Genomic DNA, 13,331 nt, shown 5'->3' with positions numbered 1-13,331 from the left:
GGGTCAAGGGGTCAGGGTTAGTACAGACACACAGACATGACCTGGTCAGGCCCCTGCCTTCCACTGGCCAGGTGCAAAGGTCAGGGAGTGAAGTGAGCTGGACATGAGGGCCCTTCCCTTCTGAGATAAGCATACCCATTTTTCTTGCAACAGGCGTCCCTGTTGGTCTGTCTTCTATTCTCTCTTTTCACAGGGACGTGAAACAAGAACAGTTTCCCTTTCTTCTTAAAAACACTGCAATAGTGATGCTGAAAGGGTATCAGAGACAATAGGGCTGGGTGGGGACTGCAGCGAACCACAGAATGCAAGCGGGGAGCGGCTACTTACCCTGATCAACTTCCCCTGAGCGGGGAGCGGCTACTTACCCTGATCAACTTCCCCTGAGCGGGGAGCGGCTACTTACCCTGATCAACTTCCTCTAGCGGGAGCGGCTACTTACCCTGACCAACTTCCTCTAGCGGGGAGCGGCTACTTACCCTGATCAACTTCCTCTAGCGGGAGCGGCTACTTACCCTGACCAACTTCCTCTAGCGGGGAGCGGCTACTTACCCTGATCAACTTCCTCTAGCGGGGAGCGGCTACTTACCCTGACAACTTCCCCTGAGCGGGGAGCGGCTACTTACCCTGATCAACTTCCTCTAGCGGGGAGCGGCTACTTACCCTGATCAACTTCCTCTAGCGGGAGCGGCTACTTACCCTGACCAACTTCCTCTAGCGGGGAGCGGCTACTTACCCTGATCAACTTCCTCTAGCGGGGAGCGGCTACTTACCCTGATCAACTTCCCCTGAGCGGGAGCGGCTACTTACCCTGATCAACTTCCTCTAGCGGGGAGCGGCTACTTACCCTGATCAACTTCCTCCAGCGGGGAGCGGCTACTTACCCTGATCAACTTCCCCTGAGCGGGGAGCGGCTACTTACCCTGACAACTTCCCCTGAGCGGGGAGCGGCTACTTACCCTGACCAACTTCCTCTAGCGGGGAGCGGCTACTTACCCTGATCAACTTCCTCCAGCGGGGAGCGGCTACTTCCCTGACAACTTCCCCGAGCAGGGAGGTATCCTTCCACAAAGGAAGCCAGAGCTCCAATTTTTAAAAAATGAGAGTTCTCCACATTTAAACAAGTTGACAATGAATTTTAAGCAGTAGGCCAGATTGAATCACTGCTCCACCAGTCTGTGACCCAAAACACAGGCCAATGTGTGGTCCCCGAGGACAGACGGCACCCACCTCCCGACACGGAGCCTTCCTACTCCATTCCGCCTCCTGCAAGCTCCAGCCCCCTGGCCCTGGTGCGTACAACACGCACTCCCAGCTGCTCGGAAGGCTGTGGAGAATTCACGTACCGCGACTGGTCTCTGTGACAGAAATGGCAAATCCAGAGTCTGCTAGCAAAATACGGGGGTGGGGAGTGGGCTGGGGGTGAGGAGAAGGAGGCTGAGCTTCCAAAATGCAAATCTCTCAGCGACAGAGAGAGAAGGAAGGCAGCATAGCAGCAGCTGGCTCTGGGCAGTCAGCAATGCTCTCTGAAAATAAAACATTTTACAATCCACAACTGCACCTCATTAAGAATGAATGGATCGGCTGGTATAAATAGCACGCCGCGTGAAGAAGTCAGGAAACAGCATATGCGTTTGATGGAAAAACGGCAGCCACAAGGCTGCTTATTAGCTTGGTCGGCGGAGGCTCCGCACTCACTAATGAGACGGGTCCCGGGTTCGAAGCTTGGGTTGGCCACATGGCTTCCCTGATCCTGGAGCACAGAAGGCCTCGCCCTGTGCCAGCCCTGCTCCCAACCTGGGCTTAACTCTGGACACACAGTGCCAGCCCACAGTGAGCTTCTCACAGCTTCTGACCCGCAGGACCCCCACTCTAATGTGCTACCTCTGGGCTTGAATGCTGCCATTGACAGGGAGCTCACTCCTCCGTCAGATGCAAAACACTCAGTTCTGTGGCTGGATGGCTATTGATCAAGGAAACCTAAATGTCCCCTGCCCTGCCTCAGCTCTGCTCCAGGTCTGGGAGAAGTGGCCTTAGCTGGCCACGCCATCCGTTACGTTTGAGGGTTGGACACCGGCCACGCCATCCGTTACATTTGACTATCGGACACCGGCCACACCATCCGTTATATTTGACTGTTGGACACTGGCCAAGCCATCCGTTATGTCTGACTATCGGACACTGGCCACGCCATCCGTTACGTCTGACTATCGGACACAGAACAGAAATAATTGGGCCAATCACTTTTTCTCCCAAGTATGGACGTGGGGTCCTGAGAGCGGGGTGGGGGTGGGGCAGATGGTTGACTTGGAGGGCAGGCAAGCTGCAGAGCGGGCATCAGGAGCACAGAGCTGGTACAAGTGGAAGCAGCTCAGCCGCCCTGTCTCCTCGCGGCCTCGCCAGCCTTTGTCTCCCGCCCTGATTCTGGCAGAACCTTCCTCAGTGGCTTGGCAGCAACCCCCACCTTGTGCCAGCCTTGGTGGTCCCTGATCCTCACAACCAAAAATCCCCAACAGTCAGAAAAGAAAAAGCCAGTGAGCGTCGAGAACTGAGCGAGAGCCTGACTCAGCATGGCTTCTGCCAAGGGCGGGGCGTGCACTGGGTTTTAGAAGCCGGGATCCTGGGTCCTCTTGGGCACAGCCTGGCCGCCTACAGGACCCTGGCCAGCCTTCCCCTCCTCATCCATAGTGAACAGTCGATTCCACCGTCTGTAGCTGCCCTGGAGGCTGCTCTGAGCATCAGCTGGGTTAGCGGCCATGAGTCACAGAGCGTTGGGGCTAGGACAGCTCGGAGGGACTCAGCTCTTCCAGGAAGACAGGTAGAGGGCATAGGGTGGGGGCGGCAGGTTAGCTGGGGGTCACTGAGGAAGGGCGGCCCTGGCAAACATTTGTGGCCTGAGCTGAACCAGAGTGTGCAACCCACACAGAACCCTCAGGCTTGCTTTCACCCCACCACAAAAAGGACCACAGTTTGGAATTTTTAAAACCTGTCTAACATCAAGTGAGCCACTGAAGTGATCCTGAAACTCCCATTTTTCTTAAAACTCCCCACCTGGAACAAATCCAAAACCTGGAAGGGAACCGGTGTGTCACCCTGTTCAAAGCAACCCAGGAGGCCTGCGCTCCCCTCTGGGGAAGGATGGACGGTGGGAGGTGGCAGGATTCCTGCAGAGAGGCCTGAAGAGGGACAATGACCCAGCCCTCAGTGGAGAAGGGAAAAGGAATTTGCCTCATAGCCGGAGCTGCCTGTGTCCCAGCCTGGGAGCTTTTCGGTTCCTCTCTAAGGGCATGGATGTGAGGAGGAAACACGTATTTACACCCTGTGAGCGGGGCTTTTGATGGTGCTGGGCAAAGTGGAAAGGCCTCCCCAAATCTGCCCGGGCACAGTCCAGTGACAAGGCTTTGGATGATACCCCAGGATCCCAGGCCGAGGTCCACATGGTAAAACCTCATGAATCCAGAGGCCCTGGCTCCCACCCGAGGAAAGGACACATGTCCCAGAAAAGCCCTCTGAACACTGGCTTCAGGCCCCTGGTGTCAGGCGCTCAGTCACCATTGAGAAAGGCAGGCAGAAAGGACACAGCAGGCCAGGTGCGGTGGCTCACGCCTGTAGTACCAGGACTTCGGGAGGCTGAGCCGGGCGGATCACTTCAGCCCAAGAGTTCGAGACCAGCCTGGGCAACGTGGAAGCACCCCGTCTCTACAGACACAAAAAAATTAGCAGGTGCGGTAGTACATGGCCAGCTACCTGGGAGGTGGGAGGATTGCGGCCGCCCCGGAAGTGGAGTGTGCAGTTAGCTGAGACTGAGCCACTGTATTCCACTCCAGCCTGGGTGACAGAGTGAAACCCTGTCAAAGAGAAAGAAAGAAAGAAAAGAAAAAGAAAGAAAGAGAGAGAGAGAGACAGAAAGAAAGAAAAAGAAAGAAAGGAAAGAGAGAGAGAGAGAAAAGAAAAAGAAAGAAAGAAAGGAAAAAGAAGAAAGGAAGGAAAAGAAAGAAAGGGAAAAGGAAAGGAAAGGAGAGAGAGAGACAGAGAGAGAAAGAAAAGAAAAGAAACGAAAAGAAAAGCAACGAAACGAAACTCCAGGGCAGACCCAGGCAGCGGTACCTCCGGGTCACAGCTCTGGAGGTTGAAGAGAATAAGAAGCCGCATCCTGTTAACTGTCCTCGGCACTGGAGTCAGAGAACAACATTCCATCTGAGAATCACCTCCACATGTAATGACTCCAGGCAGCCTTGCTCCTCCAGCCGCACCTTTATCGTTCTTCCTTTCTTTACAGTGACAGCTGGAACTGCAGTGCCCACCTTGTGACCATGAGGGAAAGAGAAGAATTGCAAAGACATCTGTCCTGACATCACTGAAGCTGCTGAACCGAAGCCGTCACTCCTTCCTCTGAGCTTCGTATTTTATGAGAAAAAGATGTACTCTTTCGCTACTCAAATATGCCATGTTGATGTGGCTACTCTCAACTCCCACCCCCAGCAACTCTCTTTCTGTGCACAGGGTGGAAATCCAGCTTGAAGGAAAGAAGCCTGCCGAGGGGTGAGCCCAGCTCTAAAGGTGTTACAACCCCAGGGCCCGCAGCACCGGTGCCGCCATTGACACCTCCTATACCACAGGGGACCAAAGAGACCAGGACGTGTGCAAAAGCTGACTTTACTGCTGTCATATATGAGCAATGATGTACCAGGAAGAGCAGGGCAGAGCACACACTGTCTGCAGGGAGCAGGTGGAGGGGGAGAGACATTGCTCAGAGACAGACCCTGCGGCTAGTTACCAAGAGGTACTCAGGCCATGCCATTCCCCGCCCCCTCCTGGGGAAAGAAGGAATACCCTGCTGGGACCCACCAAGGGGTCTGCAGGCAAATCCTTGCCAAAATCAATACCCAGCGTCCAGGGGAGGGAGACAGCAGCAAACTCAGGTAGTCAGCGCACCTGTCCCGCAGGTGCAGTGCAGTTCTTGGCTCTCCCTGAGATAACACAGACGACAGGAACACGTCTACTATTTCCCTAATACTTTCATTGTGTTATTTTTAACGTTTCGATCTCATCTATCTGCAGTGTGTTTCTGGATACACCCAGAAGGAGGAAGAAATCTAACTGCACCAGCTCCAGTTATGAGATAGGTCTGTTAGCTTCTCATTGAGTTGAAAAGCGACTTACGGTTGGCGTCCGTACATTCTCAGGCTACCCTTTCTTTATTATTGTCTATTCCACTTGTCTGTTGATTCATTCTACAAATAAATATTCTGTTTATCCTGACACCAATACTCTATTGTTCTTACTTATTTCAGTAACTTTATAGTCAAGCTTTAAAATTTGGCTGGACACTTCTTTCCACTACCCTCCCGATTCTGCTTTGTTTTTTTTGTTCTTTTTTTTTTTGTTTTGTTTTTGTTTTTGTTTTTGTTTTTGAGAGATAGGGGTCTCACTCTTTCACCCAGGCTGGAGGGCAGTGCTGTGGTCTCAGCTCACTGCCGCTTCAAGCTCCTGGGCTCAAGTGATCCTCCCACCTTAGCCTCCTGAGTAGCCGGGACTACAGGTATGTGCCACCACACCCGGCTAAGTCTTAAAAATTTATTTGTAGAGACAGTGTCTCGTTATGTTGCCCAGGCTAGTCTTGAACTCTTGACTCAAGCGATCCTCCTGACTTGGCCCCCAAAGTGCTGGGATTACAGGCATGAGCCAGTGTACACAGCCTGCCCTTGCTATTCTTAAAAAGAGATTTTGGCCGGGCGCGGTGGCTCATGCCTCTAATCTCAGCACTTTGGGAGGCCAAGGTGGGTGGATCACCTGATGTCAGGAGTTCAAGACCATCCTGACCAACATGGAGAAACCCCACCTCTACTAAAAATACAAAATTAGCTGGGCATGGTGGTGCAAGCCTGTAATCCCAGCTACTCAGGAGGCTGAGGCAGGAGAATCACTTGAACCCGGGAGGTAGAAGTTGCAGTGAGCTGAGATCGTGCCATTGCACTCCAGCCTGGGCAACAAGAGTGAAACTCCATCTCAAAAAAAAAAAAATTGTTTTTTGTTGTTAAGCTATTCTCCACCTTATGAATTTTAAAAATTGAAATATAATTTATATACCACAAAAGGTACCCTCAGAAAGTATACAACTCAGTGGTTTTTAGTATAGCCATACATTTGTGTAGCGACCACGGTCTAGTTTCAAGCATTTTCATCAGCTCTGTGTACCCATTAGCAGTCAGCCCCCATTCCCCTCCCCATCCTCCCCAGGCGCTGGCAACCACCCGTCTACTTTCTGCCTCTGTGCACTGGCTTGCTCCTGCCGGCTCATACAGATGAGATCATACAACATGCGGCCTTTCGTCTCCGGCTTCTTCCACTTCGCATGGCGTTTTCAAGGTTCGTCCAGGCTACAGTGTGGATCAGCACTTCCTTCCTTTCTATGACTGAATAATGTTCCACCATGTGATCACACCATATTGTTTCCATTCATCAGTTGATGGACGTATGACTTGTTGCCACTTTTTGGTTATAATGGTCCTGTGAACAATTGTGTCCTTATGAATATTTAAAAATCATCTTAGGCCAGGTGCGGTGGCTCACGCCTGTAATCCCAGCACTTAGGGAGGCCGAGGCGGGTGGACAACTTGAGCTCAGGACTTTGAGACCAGCCTGACGACATAGTGAGACACCCATCTCTACAAAATACACGAATTTAAACGTGTGCTAGGTGCATTAGTGTGCACCTGCAGTCCTAGCTACCGGGGAGGCTGAGGTGGGAGGATCCTGTGAACCCAGGAGGTCCAGGCTGCAGTGAGCCGTGATTGCACCACGGCGCCCCAGCCTGGGCGACAGAGCAAGACCCTGTCTCTAAAATTTAAAAAAAAGTAAAAAAACTAGAAATTGATCTGAATGTCCATCAATAGGTGATTAATTGTAATACACTATATTGTGAGATTTTACTCAGCCATGAAAATGAATAATGTAGAATCTGTATCTGTTGGCCTGGAAGGTTGCTCATATTCTTTTAAGTGAAAAAAGCACCATGCAGAGTGGCGGGTAAGAGCCTATTTTTATTGCTAAAACAAAAGCCAAAAAAACCCACCCCTTTATCCAGTATATGTTTGTAGGAACACAGAGAAAGGGTTTGGAGATGAGGGGAAGTAGAAGAGATTTTTCTTTTTCATACACCTTTGAATTAACTTGCTAAAATATATCTTGTATTCTTATGTAATTAAAAATTAACAAAGAAAGGCCTGGCACGGTGGCTCATGCTGGTAATCCCAGCACATTGGGAGGCCGAGGCAGGTGAATTGTTTGAGGCCAAGGAGTTTGAGACCAGCCTGGCCAACATGGTGAAACCCCGTCTCTACTAAAAATACAAAAATTAGCCAGGTTTGGTGGTGCACGCCTGTAATCCCAGCTACTCAGGAGGCTAAGACTTGAGAATTGCTTGAACCCAAGAGGCGGAGGTTGCAGTGAGCCAAGATCACACCACCACACTCCAGCCTGGGTGGCAGAGCAAGGCTGTCTCAAAAAAAAAAAAAAAAAAGAAAAGAAAAAAATTAACAAAAAAAATTTAAAGGAGGAAGAAAAAGGAACTCACCTCAGAAACATCAACCCTTTCACCTGATTGCTCTGTGGGTTGAAAAGTTCATGACTTGTAGTATCTATTGATGATTACCCTTCCTCTATTGATTACCCTTCTTCTTCCAACAGGGCATGAGAAAGAAAATGGGGTGGGCTGGGCTGCAGGGAGAAGAAGTTGGGAGCTACAGGTGCATAAGCCCAAGGGATATGGGATGTAAGAGGAGAGAGGGAGAGAAGGGAAGGGGAGGGAGGAGAGAGGGGGGGAGAGAGAGAGAGACAGAGAGAGAGAGAGAGAGAGAGAAATGGAGGTGGCAAAGAGGCTTGGAGAGAGGCTGAGGGAGCGAGTGAGCTGGTGCTGTGATCGGCTCCAAGCCAGTGAGAGGGACTGTGGGGCAGGAGGAGGATGCTGGCCCCGGGGCCCTCGGAGGCAGGGTGCCAGGAGGAGCAGCATCTGGCGAGAGCAGGGTGGTTTTCACAGCCTCCGAGTATCTCCTGGGACTTTCCAGCAGACCCCAATCCAGAGGATCCACAGTCTACTGCAAGAGCGTGGGGCCACTGCCCTCCTCGCCCATAAAATTAAAAGGCCATCTTTAATTAAGTAAAAGGTCAAGTCTGCGTGCCTGAGGAGGTGAGGGGGGCTCTGCTCCTCCCCAGGGTGTGCGCATGTGCATGGGAGTGTGTGTGCATGTGGGCAACTGTGTGTGTGCACATGAGTGTGAGTGTGTGTGTGAATGAGCCTGTGAGCTACTGTATGCATGAGTGTGTGTGTAAAGCTACTGTGTGTACATGCACGTGTGACTGTGTGTGCATGTGTGAGCTTGTGTGCATGTGAGTGTGTATGTGTGTGCAAGTGTGTGTGCACGTGAGCAGGTGTGTGTGTGCATGTGTGTGCAAGTGTATTACGTGTGTGTCCATGTGGATGTGTGTGTGCACGTGGATGTGTGTGTGAATGTCAGTGTGTGTGCATGTTGATGTGTGTGTAGGTGTGAGCGTGTGTCAATGCGGATGTGTTTGTGAGTGGATGTGTCTCATTGTGGATGTGTTTGTGTGTGGATGTGTGTGTCATTGCGGGTGTGTTTGTGTGTGGATGTGTGTGTCAATGTGGGTGTGTTTGTGTGTGGATGTGTGTGTCTCATTGCGGGTGTGTTTGTGTATGGATGTGTGTGTCAATGTGGGTGTGTTTGTGTGTGGATGTGTGTGTCAATGCGGGTGTGTTTGTGTGTGGATGTGTGTGTCAATGTGGGTGTGTTTGTGTGTGGATGTGTGTGTCTCATTGCGGGTGTGTTTGTGTGTGGATGTGTGTGTCTCATTGCGGATGTGTTTGTGTGTGGATGTGTCAATGCGGGTGTGTTTGTGTGTGGATGTGTCTCATTGTGGATGTGTTTGTGTGTGGATGTGTGTGTCAATGCGGGTGTGTTTGTGTATGGATGTGTGTGTCAATGTGGGTGTGTTTGTGTGTGGATGTGTGTGTCAATGCGGGTGTGTTTGTGTGTGGATGTGTGTGTCAATGTGGGTGTGTTTGTGTGTGGATGTGTGTGTCTCATTGCGGGTGTGTTTGTGTGTGGATGTGTGTGTCAATGTGGGTGTGTTTGTGTGTGGATGTGTGTCTCATTGCGGATGTTTGTGTGTGGATGTGTGTGTCAATGCGGGTGTGTTTGTGTGTGGATGTGTGTCTCATTGCGGATGTTTGTGTGGATGTGTGTGTCAATGCGGGTGTGTTTGTGTGTGAATGTGTGTGTCTCATTGCGGATGTGTTTGTGTGTGTTTGTGTGTGTCAATGCGGGTGTGTTTGTGTGTGGATGTGTGTGTCAATGCGGGTGTGTTTGTGTGTGGATGTGTGTGTCAATGCGGGTGTGTTTGTGTGTGGATGTGTGTGTCATTGCGGGTGTGTTTGTGTGTGGATGTGTCTCATTGTGGATGTGTTTGTGTGTGGATGTGTGTGTCAATGCGGGTGTGTTTGTGTGTGGATGTGTGTCTCATTGCGGATGTGTTTGTGTGTGGATGTGTGTGTCTCATTGCGGATGTGTTTGTGTGTGGATGTGTCAATGCGGGTGTGTTTGTGTGTGGATGTGTCTCATTGTGGATGTGTTTGTGTGTGGATGTGTGTGTCAATGCGGGTGTGTTTGTGTGTGGATGTGTGTGTCAATGCGGGTGTGTTTGTGTGTGGATGTGTGTGTCAATGCGGGTGTGTTTGTGTGTGGATGTGTGTCTCATTGCGGATGTGTTTGTGTGTGGATGTGTGTGTCTCATTGCGGATGTGTTTGTGTGTGGATGTGTGTCAATGCGGATGTGTTTGTGTGTGGATGTGTGTGTCATTGCGGGTGTGTTTGTGTGTGGATGTGTGTCAATGCGGATGTGTTTGTGTGTGGATGTGTGTGTCATTGCGGATGTGTTTGTGTGTGGATGTGTGTCAATGCGGGTGTGTTTGTGTGTGGATGTGTGTGTCAATGCGGGTGTGTTTGTGTGTGGATGTGTGTGTCAATGCGGGTGTGTTTGTGTGTGGATGTGTGTGTCAATGCGGGTGTGTTTGTGTGTGGATGTGTGTGTCAATGCGGGTGTGTTTGTGTGTGGATGTGTGTGTCATTGCGGGTGTGTTTGTGTGTGGATGTGTGTGTCAATGCGGGTGTGTTTGTGTGTGGATGTGTCAATGTGGATGTGTTTGTGTGTGGATGTGTGTGTCATTGCGGGTGTGTTTGTGTGTGGATGTGTGTGTCAATGCGGGTGTGTTTGTGTGTGGATGTGTGTGTCAATGCGGGTGTGTTTGTGTGTGGATGTGTGTGTCAATGCGGGTGTGTTTGTGTGTGGATGTAAGCATGTGTGTGTGCCCTGACTTGGAGCAGACAGGGCAGTGATAGCTCTTGAAGTGGGGCGTAGGCCACAGCTGCCCCCACAGGCCTTCGGCCTCTCTGGCTCAACTGGCTCCAAGCAGCATTTTAAATCCACAAGTGTCCACCAGCTTCTGCTCCCACTGTCTGAGGGACATGGACAGATCTCGACAGGGCTCAGCAGGAGAAGGCCTGAGGTCCGAGGGTGGCAGAGGGACCAGGCGGAGGACCGCCACTTCTCCAGCCAATCTCTGGCCACTCACTTCCAGGCTGGGCGGCCGCAGTGCCCCTCAGGCCAGTGTCCCAGCCAGGCCTGCACCGCCTCCTCCTGAGGGACTCCCCGCCTGCCTGGTCTCCACTGCACTGCATCCCACGGTCTGTCCGTGGCAGCGATGTCGGGGGGTGAACTCACAGGCAGCAGAGGTGTACGCAGCACCCGGTGGGACCAGCGAGGAGAGGCCACCATGAGGGAGTCGGGGTGCTGAGGACAAAGTGCCTGCAGGCTGCGCACCAAGGCACGGGTGTCGATCTGCCCGGCAGGTCCACGTACGGGGGATTTATACCTTCTACATGCGTCACTGGACAACTTTCACATGTTCGTAATAAACATGCATTACTTTTATAACAAGAAAAATAATCCCGAATCACATAAAGATGGTCAGATGTCAGGTCACAACCAAAGACCAAGATGTCCCACAGCCCCTGAGAGGCGGCAGCCAGGTGTATTGTCATGGGTCCACTTCCTCCAAGACGAGCCATGACCCGAATGAGCCTCCCTCACCGCTCTGCCTGCTGTCTCATCTAAGACCCTCAGACCCCGAGTATTTGGCAGAAACGTGAACACTTCAGAGCAAAAGGACCACCAGAGAGGGTAGGAGCCTGCCCTTGGATCTCAGCTCAGCCACACACCTGCCGAGGAAGTCCCTCCTCTTCTCTGAGCCGCAGGTACACCCATCTATAAAATGCAGTCATTAAATAACTGCCCTGACCACCTTCCGAGCCTGTTGTGAGACCAGGAACTTTGAAAATAAAACCACAAGCATCAAAGCATCACGAAAGCTGCGGAGAGCAGTCCACAACCAGGTCCACTGCCAAGTGGGGCGGCCACCTGGGACACACACACCTTAATGTAGCCACCAGAACGCCCAGGGACACTGGGGCACAAAGTCACCATACTAATTAGGACCAGGGAAGCCAGGAGTCCTCCCTTACTGAGACACAAGACAAGAGCCAGGAAGAGGTGGTGAGGGCCTGCCTGGGAAGGATGCAGGTTTTATACTTGGCAAAATACCTTAATTGACATCCCATTTCTGTGAAGTGCTGCTCATGGCATGCTTACCCCCAAATCAGTACTTGTATGTGATACTGCTCCCCGTGGCCCTCCCGCCGCACTCCTGCACAGAGCAAACAAGCACCTGCTGGAGGTCCCCGCTGCTCATCGGGAGAAGGTGTGGAGACGAGGTCCCCGCTGCTCATCGGGAGAAGGTGTGGAGATGAGGGCGCAGGGAGGGACACGTCGGCAGAATGAGCCACGTGGATGGAGGGTGCGGGGGACTGACCTTCTGCCTGCAAACTGCTGGGCTGGCTGACGACCCAAACTTCACAGGTTATCCAGGGAGACAGGCAGAGCGGACTTACCTCTTCCTCGGGCCCACGTGTAGGTGCGGCTGGTCTCGGAGCTTCTGGGCTCTCGCTCTGCCGGTTCCGTGGACAAAGGTCGGAAGTGGGGGTCATCTGCTCGGCCAAGGGTCTTCAGGGGCAGGATATACTTGGGGAGCCCTTTGTAGAACCAGGCCCCCGACCTCTTCCAGACCTGAGTGGAGGAGAGAACTGCTTGGGGCACAGGACGCAGAGGAACCTCCCCTCCTGCTCCTTGCCCAGATGACGGGAGGCAGGACGCGGAGAGCTAGGAGCAGAGTGGCAGTGGGAACTCTGGCTCTGCCCTCCCTGGCTGGTGGGCTGGGCTGTCACTTACCTCCCCGGGACTCAGGACAATTAGAAGCTAAGTCCCATGAACTCTCCAAACCTTCTTTCCCTTATTTTAGAGTTGAGGACTTGCTCTGCTGCCCAGGCTGGAGTGCAGTGGTGCGGTCATCACCCGCTGCAGCCTCCACCTCCTGGGCTCACGCGGTCCTCCTGCCTCAGCCTCCTCAGCAGCTGGGACCACTGCACCTGAGTCTACACCCGCTTTAAAGACAAGCCCATGTCCTCCTGTTTCTCTCTTGCAGAGTGGGGATCTCAATACGGGCCTGGCATGTGAGAAAGGTTTATGAAAACTGTCTTCTGTTACGGTCTGTATCCTCCACCACTCGGGATCCTAGAGATTTGCCTAGTCAGACCCCTGCCCATCCCCAGTCCCTTCCCCTTCCAGCCCCTGCTGGAAAACTCCTAGTGACAGGAAGCCCACAAGCCACCAGGCACTGCTGAGTTTCCACTAGATCTGCCAGTGACTGGCACTTCCTTCCCACCAGCTGACCTCCCGGGCACCTTCTCTCACTGGCCCAAGGCAGAGGGCTGCACAGGACGGACTCTCCCAGCTGCGAGTACCTGCAGACACCTCCCCGGCCCCCAGCTCTCCTTGGTGCCATGCACAGACCCCCAGCTTCTCAAGGACAACACCCTGGTTCCCCAGCTGTCCCAGGTCCCCTCTCATCGAGCCACCCCCTCTCGTCATGTTTGTCACTGCCCCTCAGGAGAGGGACTCAGAAGTGGCCACAAAGCTCCACACTTGTTCTGGCTGCCCCCAGGGCACAGCCACTGACCTTCCACCCTCTTTCCTGCCTTAGTTCTGTCATCCATGGGTCCTGAGCCTCCCAGGAGCCCCTCTTGACCCCATGTAGTCCCCCAGGGACTCTCAGAGCCAGATGGGTCAGAGGGTGCCAGCCAGGGCCCAAGCAGGTACAAAGCGTCCCTTCATCATTGCCCTGGGAAAGTGGTGAGTCACCCTAA

The 13,331-nt window shown here is 52.6% G+C and overlaps 1 protein-coding gene across 1 annotated transcript in view; it reads right to left on the bottom strand.

Annotated features, from left to right (window-relative positions):
- LOC115831501 (rab effector Noc2-like) overlaps window positions 1-13,331 on the bottom strand; it is a 35,758-nt gene that overhangs the window by 16,188 nt on the left and 6,239 nt on the right. Inside the window, exon 3 of the mRNA XM_030799805.1 lies at window positions 12,021-12,195. Within this exon, the coding sequence (XP_030655665.1) occupies window positions 12,021-12,195 (175 nt within the window). The remainder of the gene's footprint in view (window positions 1-12,020; window positions 12,196-13,331) is intronic.

The sequence above is a fragment of the Nomascus leucogenys genome, chromosome 19 (genome assembly GCF_006542625.1).
Source record: "Nomascus leucogenys isolate Asia chromosome 19, Asia_NLE_v1, whole genome shotgun sequence".
NCBI classification, from domain to species: domain Eukaryota; kingdom Metazoa; phylum Chordata; class Mammalia; order Primates; family Hylobatidae; genus Nomascus; species Nomascus leucogenys.
The sequence above is the reverse complement of the archived record's forward strand: the minus strand, read 5'-3'. Positions and strand labels throughout refer to the sequence as shown.